General features: G+C 37.3%; 1 protein-coding gene across 4 annotated transcripts in view; it reads left to right on the forward strand.

Moving 5' to 3' along the window:
• PDS5A (PDS5 cohesin associated factor A) overlaps positions 1–12880 on the forward strand; it is a 152092-nt gene that overhangs the window by 124295 nt on the left and 14917 nt on the right. For all 4 annotated transcript variants that reach the window (XR_013368760.1, XR_013368764.1, XM_077879064.1 and 1 more), the window contains exons 27-31: positions 3654–3786; positions 4352–4471; positions 9283–9345; positions 10069–10214; positions 12012–12120. Coding sequence is in view for 2 of the 4 variants with exons in the window: in XM_077879064.1 (XP_077735190.1) it covers positions 3654–3786; positions 4352–4471; positions 9283–9345; positions 10069–10214; positions 12012–12120 (571 nt within the window). In the remaining 2 variants the exon portion in view is untranslated. The remainder of the gene's footprint in view (positions 1–3653; positions 3787–4351; positions 4472–9282; positions 9346–10068; positions 10215–12011; positions 12121–12880) is intronic.

A 12880-nucleotide genomic window follows, 5' to 3' on the forward strand; every position in this document is an offset into this window, starting at 1 on the left:
AGAGCACCAAGATGGCATTTATAGCCTGTGTTCTTTAAGGAAGCACCAGAAGCCACTAAATGTTTGCGAAACCTGAGTCCTGCCCTTAGTCCAAAGCTCCAGGACCAATTGGCCTTTTCACAGGAAACTCAAGGTATGCCTTAGTCTATTGTCTGTGCAGCATCCTGAGGGTGGTAGCCTGCCAAGGGCCATCCCTCTGATGAACACAGTCCCTGGAAAATCCAGGATGCAAGCTCCTTCAGGCACCAGAGCCAAGTGATTAAGGGGTGCCCCTTGAGCATCAGGCACCAGTTGGAAAGCCCCCTTCCAGGAGACACTGGCCCTCTGGAGCATGGCAGAGGGTGAGCATGAAGATTAGTGCCTGCCCTCAGAGGTCTATGGAAAGGATATCAGTCAACCTCCAGATGATTGTTATCATTAGAAGTCTGCCCCTCAGGTTCTGATGATTAGCTAATAGGCCTCCTGCACAGAAAGACTAAGCTCCTGGGTCAATTGCCTCTTGCTGTGCCCGGGAGGGATGGTAGCTGGTAGCCGTTTAGGCACTCTTTGTGCATTGGTTACAGTCCTTGGGGACTCATGAATGTAAGCTCCATTGGCCACCAGTGTCAGGTGATGTAGAAGTATTCCTTGGCAGCAGTCACAAAAATTGGGGCACCAGGGGAGGGTTATGAACTCCTGTCTAGGTGATTATTATGTTCCCATGTGACTAGAAACCCAAACACCTCTGTTCTCTAGAGACAGGTGTTTAAGAGATGTCCTCTTGGGCAACACCCACAAAAGTCAGGGCACCAGACACATGTAAAGGTTCCCTTCTGGGAAACAGCAAAGGGAGAGTGCTTCATCCCTGGAGTGTTCCAGCAGGCTTCTAGATGTGTAAGTTAATTTAGCTGCCTGCCCTTCAGGTGGAGGCTTTAAGCAGGTTAATGTTCTCCACTTTAAGCTTCTTCTGAGCTGGACGCAGGGGCAAGTCAGTTCCAGTACACAAACCCTTTTTAGAGGCATTTCTCAGATTGCTACAGACTTGTGGGACCCACTAGGGGGACTCATCTCTTATGTTCCTATCTTAAAAGTTAGGGTGCTCAGTGTGGGGTTTGAACCTTTCACTCCTTAGGAAGAAGTTTCAGGTATTTAAGTTCCCTCCAAGTTGTGGTTCACAGCACCAGGGGTGGGGGTTCATGGTTAGATTGTGTCCCAGCCTCTCCTACCCACTTTGATGTGGTTTTTTCTTGTTTGCTGTATAGTAATCACTCAGTTAGCCTTTAGATTTTTTTAAGAGGAAATTGGTTCCATATGTAGCTGTAGGTGCACTCTGTTCCTGAGGGTGGAGTTCAGGTTCTTACTACATCATCATCTTGAATCAGACCAAGTTCTCTGTTTCTTACAGATCTTCTGTCTGGCTTTTCTATCCATTATTGAAAGTAAGGTATTGAAGGGGCACCTGGGTGGCCCAAGGCATCCAACTCTTGGTTTGCGCACGAGTCATGATCTTGGGGTTGTGGGAACGAGCCCCACATCAGGACCCACACTCAGCAAGGAGTTGGATTCTCTCCCTCTGCCCCTCCCTCCATTTGCACTCTCTCAAACGTGCACACTCTCTCTCTGAAATAAGTCTTAAAAAAAAAAAAAAAATAGGGACACCCAGGTGACTCAGTGGTTGAGCACCTGGCTTCCGCCTGGGGTGTGTGTGATCCTGGAGTCCCAGGATCGAGTCCCGCATGAGGGCTCCCTGCATGGAGCCGCCTTCTGTCTCTGCCTCACTTTGTGTCTCTCATGAATGAATAAATAAAATCTTTTAAAGAAAGAAAGAAAGAAAATAAGGTATTGAAATCTCTGGTTATTTTCGCAGAATTATCTATTTCTCTCTTTAATTCTGTCAATTTTTACCTCATGTAATTTTGGGACTCTGTTAGGTTTGTATGTGTTTTATGATAGTATCTTCTTGCTGAATTGAACCATTTATCAGTGTAGTACTTCTGGGTCTCCTATAATCCTTTTTTACTTTAAGTCTATTTTGTCTCATCATAAAATAGCTACCAGCCCCCTTTTGGTTACTATTTCCATGAAAAAAAATTTTTTTCTTATCCTTTTACATTCAGATGCTTTACGGTTTGGATTTTTTGTTTTTTTTTAAGATTTTTATTTATTTATTCATGAGAGATATTTATTCTTTATCCATGCAGGGAGCCTGCTTCTCCCTCTGCCTGTATCTCTGCCTCTGTGTGTCTCATGAATAAATAAATTTTTTTTTAAATCTTAAAAAAAAAAACTGAATCTCTTGTAGATAGATATAGATGGATCTTTCCTTTTTTTTTTTTCTCCCTTCTTTTTTCCATTCTTCTTACCTTTGCCTTTTAACTGGGGGCTTTAATCTACTTTCATTTGAAGTAATTACTGATAAAGAGTTATTTCTGCGATACAGCTATCTGCTTTCTCTGCCTTATATATGTTACTTAATTTCCTTCATGACAGCTTCTCTTTTTTATATCTAGATTTTTTTTATAATGAGCCTTTTTGATTCCCCTCTTTTCTTTTTTCTTTTTCTTTTCTTTTTCTTTTCTTTTTTTTTTTTTTTTTTTTATGATAGAGAGAGAGAGGCAGAGACACAGGCAGAGGGAGAAGCAGGCTCCATGCACTGGGAGCCCAATGTGGGATTTGATCCCGGGTCTCCAGGATTGCGCCCTGGGCCAAAGGCAGGCGCCAAACCGCTGTGCCACCCAGGGATCCCAATTCCCCTCTTTTCTGTATATTTTTAGTTATTTTCTTAGAGATTCCAAATAATACTTGTAACAACCTAGACTGAATAAAAGCAGCTTAGTTTCAAGAGTTACACTTTTTCCTTTACATCTCTACTCCTTTCCCTTTAGTATTGTAATTGTGATAGAAATTATATCTTTTTACATTATTTCCATTTACATAGATGTAATTATTACTCTATGTATTTAAAGGCAAATACATTGAGTAATAATTACACTGAAAGTACAATAATGCTGGCTTTTATATTTACTTAGGTGGTTATCTTTACTATTTGCTAATGTTCTTTATTTCTTTTTATGGTTTTAGTTACAGTCTAGTCTTGTCCTTGTATTTCAGCCTGAAGGACTCCATTTAATGGTTCTTTTAAAACATGGTTCTTTTAAAAATGAACTCCACTAACCTAGTGCTGAATTTCCCCTTCACAATGGTCTTTTAAAACATTTACATAGAATATAGGCAAAGAGGTATGCATACATTATCATCAAATGATTTATCCTCTGTTGATGCAGTAAAGCAGTAAGTCCCATGGGTGCCTGAGATTCATCCTGGAAACTTAATATAAACAGGCCCTACCTAGACCTACATAGTTTGCAGAGTCAAAATGGAAAGACTTTGCTGCCTGCTGGTTTTCTCACCATTGCTGGGCAATGATGATACATGTCGAATCATCTAAATGTCTATTGAATACCTATAGAATGAATCTTTATGTGCCTCATGAAACTGTCAGACTTTCTTGTATCAAGCTATTTTTTTATTTTTAATATTTTATGGTTTAGTTTATGTTTTCTCTTATTTTGTTATATGCAGACAACAGACCTTCCTAATAAGATATTTAATCCATTTTAAGCAAAGCACCTCCGTTTAGCCTCTTTTTATAGGCAAGTATGTTTATCATTTAGGTGCCTATGGTTCATGCTTGAAGTTTTAATGACAAAGAATGAAAACAATAGCCATGCATTTATGAAGAAGATGGCAGAGAACATCAAGTTAACAAAAGATGCCCAGTCTCCAGATGAATCCAAGATGAATGAAGTAAGATATGTATTAGGCCAGTGTGTATTAAGATAATTACAGGAGAAAATATTACAATCCTTGTCCCACTTGTTCTTCCCATTATATAATAAATTAGATTACAGAATGTTTGTAAAAATATATATTTATGGTCAGTTTGATTGTATTTTATTATAATTGAATTCTATTATTTGAGGAATGTTTATTACCTGGAAAAGGACTTTAAAACTTCTACAGAGCAAGAAGATAAAAACTAATAAAATTTACTACTCTGCTGTCTTATGAACTTTTAGTAAGTTACACAGAGAAGTAAATACTCCTTTTTGTATGTTTCCCTTGGTTTAGTTTGGTTTGGTTTATTTGTTTTTAGCGCATACTTGGCATTCATGTTAATTAGGTAAAGGGTTTTTTGTTGTTGCTTACCAGGAGGCTGCACATAAAGAAGAAATGTAAACATAAATGTGAAATGTTCAAGGAATACCCACATAACCTTTTGATTTCATTTTATGCATCCGGTAGAATTGGTACTTGTGGTTACTTTGTGCTACTGAAAGTTATATAAGATCTTTCTTTCTTTCTTCCCTAGAAACTTTATACAGTATGTGATGTGGCTCTGTGTGTTATAAATAGTAAAAGTGCTTTGTGCAATGCAGATTCACCAAAGGATCCAGTCCTTCCAATGAAATTTTTTACACAACCTGAAAAGGTAATTTTTTTTCTTCATCGTTCTACCACCACACTAAACTGATTTAAATTTCACTTACCATCAACCTGAGTGGCAGATAGTGGATTGTCTTGACTACGGAGTAAGAAATACCTCCTTGTATTTGTATCAAGGAATGGGAGATTGTCTCCCTGAACAAATGTCATTCTCAGGCAGCCCAGGTGGCTCAGCGGTTTAGCACCGCCTTCAGCCCAGGGCCTGATCCTGGAGATCCAGGATCAAGTCCCAAGTCGGGCTCCCTGTATGGAGCCTGCCTCTCTCTGCCTGGTCTCTGCCTCTCTCTCTCCCTCTCTCTCTCTCTCTCTCTGTGTCTCTCATGAACAAATAAATAAAATCTTTAAAAAAAAAAAAATGTCATCTCACCTTATAGAGTAGAATGCAAATCAAAGTTGATGTTCTTATGTAACTATTCCTTCTCAATATTTCTAGTATGTAAGAGGAGTTTTTTAATTTCTTAAATTATTTTAATCTCACATTATTTATTTATTAAAAAGATTGTATTCATTTATTTGACAGCACAAACAGGGAGAGCTGCAGGCAGAGGGAGAGGGAGAAACAGAATCCCTATTGAGCAGGGAGCCTCATGCAGGGCTCAATCCCAGGACCCTGGGATCATGACCTGAGCTGAAGGCAGACACTTAACCGACAGAGAGCTACCCAGGAACCTGTTAATCTCACTTTATTAAAACAGTGTATTTTATCAGGCAAGAAATAAATGTTTGGTACAGTGTAAATATATATAAAATATATAATATATATGAAATAATGTTAGAATTAACATTGGTCTTACCAAATGATAACCCTGTATTTTTTTTTAAGAGTTTATTTATTTATTCATAGAGACACACAGAGAGAGAGGCACAGAGACATACACAGGCAGAGGGAGAAGCAGGCTCCACCCAGGGAGCCTGACATGGGACTCGATCCCAGGTCTCCAGGATCAGGCCCTAGGCTGAAGGTGGCGCTAAACCACTGAGCCACCTGGGCTGCCCCAATAAACCTGTATTCTAATCAACTGCTTCTAACTTGAGAGACTTTAGACAGGTTAACTCTTCCAAGCCTCAGTTTCTATCTCTCTAAAATGCAAGTGATAATACCTATGAACAATTACTAATATTATGTCTATAATTTTATGTTTATAATAGTTTGTCATTTAGTAAGTATTCAGTATATGGTAGTAATAGTTAATACATCATATATTTGTTCTGCTATCAGCAAATTAAGTTTTCCACGGAAGTTTACCTACCAGCTAACTAAAAGCTCTTTGTTTTTCCAACTAATCAGAATTTAAAAACTTTTTTTAGGGGTGCCTGCTCCCCTTGCTTGTGAATATTCTCTCTCTCTCTCTCTCTCTCTGTCAAATAAATAAAATCCTTTTTAAAAAATTTTTGTATTTATTTCTGGCTTTAAGGAAGTATTTGGAAGTTTAACCTTCCTGTGCTTTGTTTAAAAAACAGAATCCTAATTTTTTTTTAAGTAGGCTCCACACCCAAATGGGGCTTGAACTCGGGACCCTGAGATCAAGAGTCACAGGCTCTACCAAGTGAGCCAGCCAAGCACCCCCAGAATAAAAACATGTTTTTAATTGGGGAAAAAAAATTTTTTTTAAAGATTTTATTTATTTATTCACAAGAACACCCACAGAGAGACAGAGACACAGGCAGAGGGAGAAGCAGGCTCCAAGCAGAGAGCCTGACATGGAACTCAATCCTGGGTCCCCAGGATCACGTGCTGGACTGAAGGCGCGCTAAACCGCTGTGCCACCCGGGCCGCCCTTAATTGTAAAAAATTTTTTTTAATTTTATACATTTTCAAACCTGAAGATACGCTTCAGAACATTCAGGGTAATAATCTCCCTTTTAGAGTATTTTACAAAAGAACATACCAGGAAAAAAGAAAACATACCAGGAAATGGAGCTTCCTACTTTAGGTGCCATACTTTGACAAAAATTTTAAATAGATTTTCTTTATTTAATATTCAGCACTTACTGTGCCTGATTTTTTTGTTTATTTTTTAAGATTTTATCCATTTATTTATGGAAAGACACAAAGAGAGGTAGAGACATAGGCAGAGGGAGAAGCAGGTTCCCTGTGGGGAGCCTGATCCAGGACTTAATCCCAGGACCCCAGGATCATGCCCTGAACCAAAGGCAGATGCTCAACCACTGAGCGACCCAGGCGCCCCTAGTTTTTGATAATAAAGATTCAAAGTTCTTTGCCTTCTGTTTGAGTATATACTGGTTTATGTAAATAGTCCTACCTGAGCTCTTGAATTAAATTTATTTATTTTTAAAGATTTTATTTATTTATTCATGAAAGACACAGAGAGAGAGAGTCAGAGACATAGGCAGAGGAAGAAGAAGGCTCCATGCAGGGAGCCCAATGTGGGACTCCAGGATCATACCCCGGGCCGAAGGCAGATGCTAAACCGCTGAGCCACCCAGGGATCCCTCTTGAATTAAATTTAAATTTACTTTATTGTTGATCTAGGGTTACCGTGACCCGAATAGTTAAGTACCCAGATAGAATCTTCATATAAGATCCCAGGGGCACCTGGGTGGCTTAGTGGTTGAGCATCTGCCTTTGGTTCAGGGCATGATCCTGGGGTCCAGGGATCAAGTCCAGCATTAGGCTCCCCGCGGGAAGCCTGCTTCCTCCTCTGCCTGTGTCTCTGCCTGTCTCTGCGTGACTCTCATGAATAAATAAATAAAATCTTAAAAAAAAAAAACAAAAAAAAAAAAAAACAGTGATCCCATCATCAGGAATTAAATTGATGTGGTGTATCCGGTTGGCCCAGTCAGTAAAGCATGTGACTCTCAATCTCAGGGGATTCTTGATGTCAGAGTTGTGAATTCAAGCCCCACATTGGGTGTGAAGCCTATTTAAAAAATAAATTAAATTGCTGTTTGTCACTAGAACCTAATTTTAGTTGGATTTGTTTTGATATCTGAAACCGTGTTTTTGGTGGGTTTTTTTTCTATTAGATTTTTAAAATTTATTTGTTCATGAGAGACGCAGAGAAAGAGGCAGAGACACAGGCATAGGGAAAAGCAGGCTCCATGCATGTAGCCTGACATGGGACTCGATCCCGGGTCTCCAGGATCACGCCCTGAGATAAACGCGGCACTAAACCACTGAGCCACCCTGGCTGCCCCGAAACAGTGTTTTTAGCCTTCTTAAGAACTACTTTTTTCTGTTTTCAGTGAATGCCTTTCTTCATTTCCTTTTCTGATATGTTGCTTTTAATCTGATATAAATTTAGGGACGCCTGGGTGGCTCAGTGGTTGAGCATCTGCCTTCGACTCAGAGCGTGATCCCACGATCCGTGATCAAGTGCCACATCAGGCTCCTTGCAGGGAACCTACTTCTCCCTCTGCCTGTGTCTATACTGCTCTCTCTCTGTGTCTCTTATGAATGAATAAATAAAATCTTAAAAAGAAAGATATAAATTTAAACTCTAGGAAACTAAGTATTTAAGATAATGAGCCTAGTGAGGCCATAATATATCTCAATGAATAAAGTACCCAGGCTTTGTGACATTTATTTTAGGTTCATAAAAGTGTTTGTCCCCCACCCCCACCCCCCAAAAAAGATACAGCTGTGCCTGGAACACATGCCAAAACTGTGATTTCTTTCTTCCTTTCTTTTCTTTTTTCTTTTCTTTCCTTTTCTTTTCTTTTCTTTTTCTTTTCTTTCTTTTCTTTTCTTTTCTTTTCTTTTCTTTCTTTCTTTCTTTAATTTTTTCTTTTTTTGTGATTTCTTGATGGGCAAATTTAAGCCATCGGTTCTTTCCTATAACAACAGTGTGAAGGTAAATTTAATAAGAGAAAAGAACAAAACTATTTTTTTAAGTGAGATTACTGAAATTAATAAACTTATTGGTCATAGTGAATCACTTATGTGACACTGTCATGATTTATCTGTGTGCTATTACCCGGATATTTAACAGAAATTTCAAAGAATTCTTAAGTTTCATATAGATGAAACTTTCAAGAAAGTACCATCAGTGTCCACATTAACTCTATTAACGTAAACATCACTGCTGCCAAAGAACATTATAATTCACTTAATTATATTTTGGCAGTGTATTTACCTATATGATTTGGACAGTCTGCTTATGGTTCTAAGAAATATAATATTTTTAATTAAAGTTACAATTTTTCAATGGGAATAATTTGCTTGAGATCCAGTGTGGAGTTATTTTAGTGAATATTGAGTGCCTAATATATGCACTGTACCATTTTGGATGCTTTGGGATTCCAAATGAAGTAGATTTTATACAGTAGAGAAAGTAGTTCAGTGAATAACCTGGAGACTGACTGCCCTGAACTATATGAAAAAAATAGGAATGTGTTTTATTTAAAATGTGATTTAAGGTCACCTGGGTGGCTCAGTCAGTTGGTTGTCTGCCTTTGGCCCCAGTCATGATCCTTGGGTCCTGGGATCAAGCCCCAAGTTGGGCTGTCTCCTCAGCAGGGAGCCTTTTCTCCTCCCTTTCCCTCTGTGGTGTCTCTCAAATAAACAAAATCTTTAAAAAGTAAATAAATAAAATGTGATTAACTTAAATCACTTAATTGAGTTCTGGTAGTTGCCAAGTCTTATGTGCCATTGAGTTAAAGCTACACTTAATAATATGGTTCATTAAATATGCTTTATATGAGGAATTAATATATTATGCTAGCTCAAATATAATTGTTATTGTAAGCACAGTGCCTGAAAAGTCTCACTTAGACAGTAAAAAAATACACGTGTTCACTTGATTTTTTTTTTCTTTTTTTTTTTTTCTTGGACAGGATTTCTGTAATGACAAGAGTTATATTTCAGAAGAGACCAGAGTACTTCTGTTAACAGGAAAGGTATTATGTACTAGATTATTTGGAAATCTTTATCTCATGTGTATATTACTTCTCTTCTTAGAAATAACCTTTAAATGTCCCATGGATTTTATAGTTCCTGATTCTTAGGGATGTGTTGTGGATTGTAGCATCTAAAGCATTGTTCTCTCAGGCTTTTTTCTGCCATAAATGACTCTTGAATAAGACCATGTGTTCTTATCAGTACTAGTAAGCTTCAAAGTACTCAGAATCCACAAAGCAGATTTTCTCAAAAAATGGTATAATAAGTTTAGATATTTAAGATTAAAAAAAGAAATGATTTTAAAGTATTAATGAGTTAGATAATTTGTATTCTATAACACTTAAAAGAGCAAAAGTAATTTTTGATAAAAAATGTGTCTATTACTACATACATTTAATAGTTTATTTGTAAGACATTTTATTATATCTTATTTGTTACGTATTTCAGTGTGTTTCACAGGCACTTTTTATTTTGATTGAGCAATAAGGAATAATTAAATACTGCCTAGTTGTTTTTAAATAGAAGTTATGCCTATGACTTGTAATTGTATTTAGACCAACTTGATTTTTCAGAATTCTAATTTCTAATAAATTTAGAATTTAACTTCCCAACGTAATAGCAGTTCCTTGGCTTAGGCTAAACAGTATCTTTTACATGTATCTAATTTTATATGAATTCCTTACAGTAAGGTATAAAATAACATGCATATGTGTAATTTTTAGCCAAAACCTGCTGGAGTACTAGGTGCAGTAAACAAGCCTTTATCAGCAACAGGAAGAAAACCATATGTAAGAAGCACTGGAGCTGAGACTGGAAGCAATATTAATGTAAATTCAGAGCTGAACCCTTCAACCGGAAATCGATCAAGGCAATTTTTTTCTCCACTTGTTTTTGTTACTATCACTCATTACTTGGTTCATCTTTTATTTTTTACCTAAAGCACTAGATCACAAAAATAGAATTTAGGAAACATTTTTGTAAAATATAAAAGCAATGAGTTTAAATATAAATAATGATGGAAATTCAGAGTGCACAATTACATTTTGAACCCATTTAACGTTGCAAATATATAAAAAAGTTAAATGAAACAGATGTAAGAATTTCTAATATAATTAATTTACACGGAAATGTTTATGTAAGAAAAGTTAACACTTGGGATCCCTGGGTGGCGCAGCGGTTTGGCGCCTGCCTTTGGCCCAGGGCGCGATCCTGGAGACCCGGGATCGAATCCCACGTCGGGCTTCCGGTGCATGGAGCCTGCTTCTCTCTCTGCCTGTGTCTCTGCCTCTCTCTCTCTCTCTCTCTGTGACTATCATAAATAAATAAATAAATAAATAAAAAAGTTAACACTTAGGAAACAACACATTAGTTTTTTTTGTTTTTTGTTTTTTTTTTCACATTAGTTCTTTTAAAGAAATAGAATTTATAGGGCAACCCGGGTGGCTCAGCGGTTTAGCGCCGCCTTCAGCCCAGAGTATGATGCTGGAGACCCGGGATCGAGTCCCACATCAGGCTCCCTGCATGGATGGAGCCTGCTTCTCTGTCTCTGTGTCTCTCATGAATAAATAAATTAAATCTTAAAAAAAAAAAAAAGAAATTTATGTATTTTTTAAGTTTTATTTCAATCAAATTAGTATAACATGAGTTAAGATAACATTGTTGTAGCATTTCTACTTACAAGAATATTCCATGTGTATTTTAACAAGTCTTTACCATGGTAGCCACTGCATAAAAATTTCCACCTGACCCTACTCTTATCAACATTAAAAATTGAAGCTTTTAAAGATTTTTTTCTTACTCATGAATTTTTAAGTATAAATTCAGTTGGTGGTGGTTTTTTTTTGTTTTTTTTTTTAATTTTTATTTATTTATGATAGTCACACAGAGAGAGGGAGAGAGAGAGGCAGATACACAGGCAGAGGGAGAAACAGGCTCCATGCACCGGGAGCCCGACGTGGGATTCAATCCAGGGTCTCCCAAGATCACGCGCTGGGCCAAAGGCAGGCACCAAACCGCTGCGCCACCCAGGGATCCCCAGTTGGTGTTGTTTTAAACACATTCTTAGCAATAGAACCCCAATATATAAGATAAATTAACATGGAGCATATGTGGTTTACAGAAATAGTAGGTCTCAAACAGCTGCCCCCTCCCTTGCAGAGCATTAAGAACACAGACTGGAGGGGCTTCTTGGTTGGCTCAGTTAGTGAAGCACTCTTGATCTCTGGGGTTTGAGTCCAAGCCCCATTGTTGGGCACAGAGATTACTTAAAAATAAAATCTTAAAAAAAAAACACACAGACTGGAAACAACTATACTATACACTCAATTTATCATTGTATTTTTAGTTTGTTTTAGAGTTTCCTACCCCCAAGAGAAAGTCTTAAAAATGATTGTATGATTTTGTTTCTTGACAGCTAATCTTATCAGATGGTTTTAGGCAGTCATTTGTGCCTTATATTAGTAAGGCTAAAGGGAATCAATAACACGGTATAATTTAGCAATGATCTATAACCACAGAAGATCTGAATCTTGCTAATGTTGCTTCACTTGGCTGGACTTCTAAACTAGCCTGAGCTTCTGTTTGTTTCCTTATTGGTATAGTGAAAGGATAGGCTTTCTGTCCATTTGGTGAAATAATGAAGCTTTGGTTTATTTTTCTTCAACAGGGAACAAAGTTCAGAGGCAGTAGAAACTGGAGTTAGTGAAAATGAAGAGAACCCTGTGAGAATTATTTCTGTCACACCTGTAAAAAATATTGACCCAGTAAAGAATAAGGTAAAATTTTAAAAATGGATTTCTCCCAAAGTTTCATGGTAGGTGTAAGAAGCCCACAGTTGACAAGTTGATAAATACTACATATTCTGTATTTGCATGTACCACCTCTCACTATACTTTGTGCTTCCACTCTCTAACAAATGATTATTTGTATATCACTACTCATTTCAAGAGGTTAGGTGGTCACTCACACCCCTTAACAGTTTCCCTTCTTCCACACTATTACTCCCAAAACTTGAAAGACTAGGAATTGAGAGTTTTTGAGATCTTTCAAAGTTTATTGACTCCACTAAGGGATGTGAACAGTTTGATTTCTATTATATTTTTAATTTAAAAGTTAAATTTATGAGTTAAGCTTTTAAAATATATTTGAGTTTTTGTTTAATAGCCACATTCTTTATTGTTGACCTTATAATTATGGCATCTAATTTCTTAATTTTGTGGCAGGAGAGAAAGATTGGTAGGAGAATTACAGACCTGAGTCTGAATCCCAGCTCTGCCACTCGTTGGCTGTTTACTTAGGCAGGTTGCTTGACTTCTCTAAGCTTCTGTTTAACTATAGAATGAAACTGGTAACTTATCTTAGTAGGGACGGTATGGAAATACTATTGTTCTTTTTCCACAGATTCATATTCTTGATATGCTTGTGTTTTTATTGCCCACCATATATTTATAATATTCATCAAATGTTTTAGGAATCACCCTCGGGTACATAAACACAGGACTGTACAGTTACTCCACAATAACTCAGCTCTGCAAA

This window comes from Canis aureus, chromosome 2 (assembly GCF_053574225.1).
Source record: "Canis aureus isolate CA01 chromosome 2, VMU_Caureus_v.1.0, whole genome shotgun sequence".
NCBI lineage: Eukaryota > Metazoa > Chordata > Mammalia > Carnivora > Canidae > Canis > Canis aureus.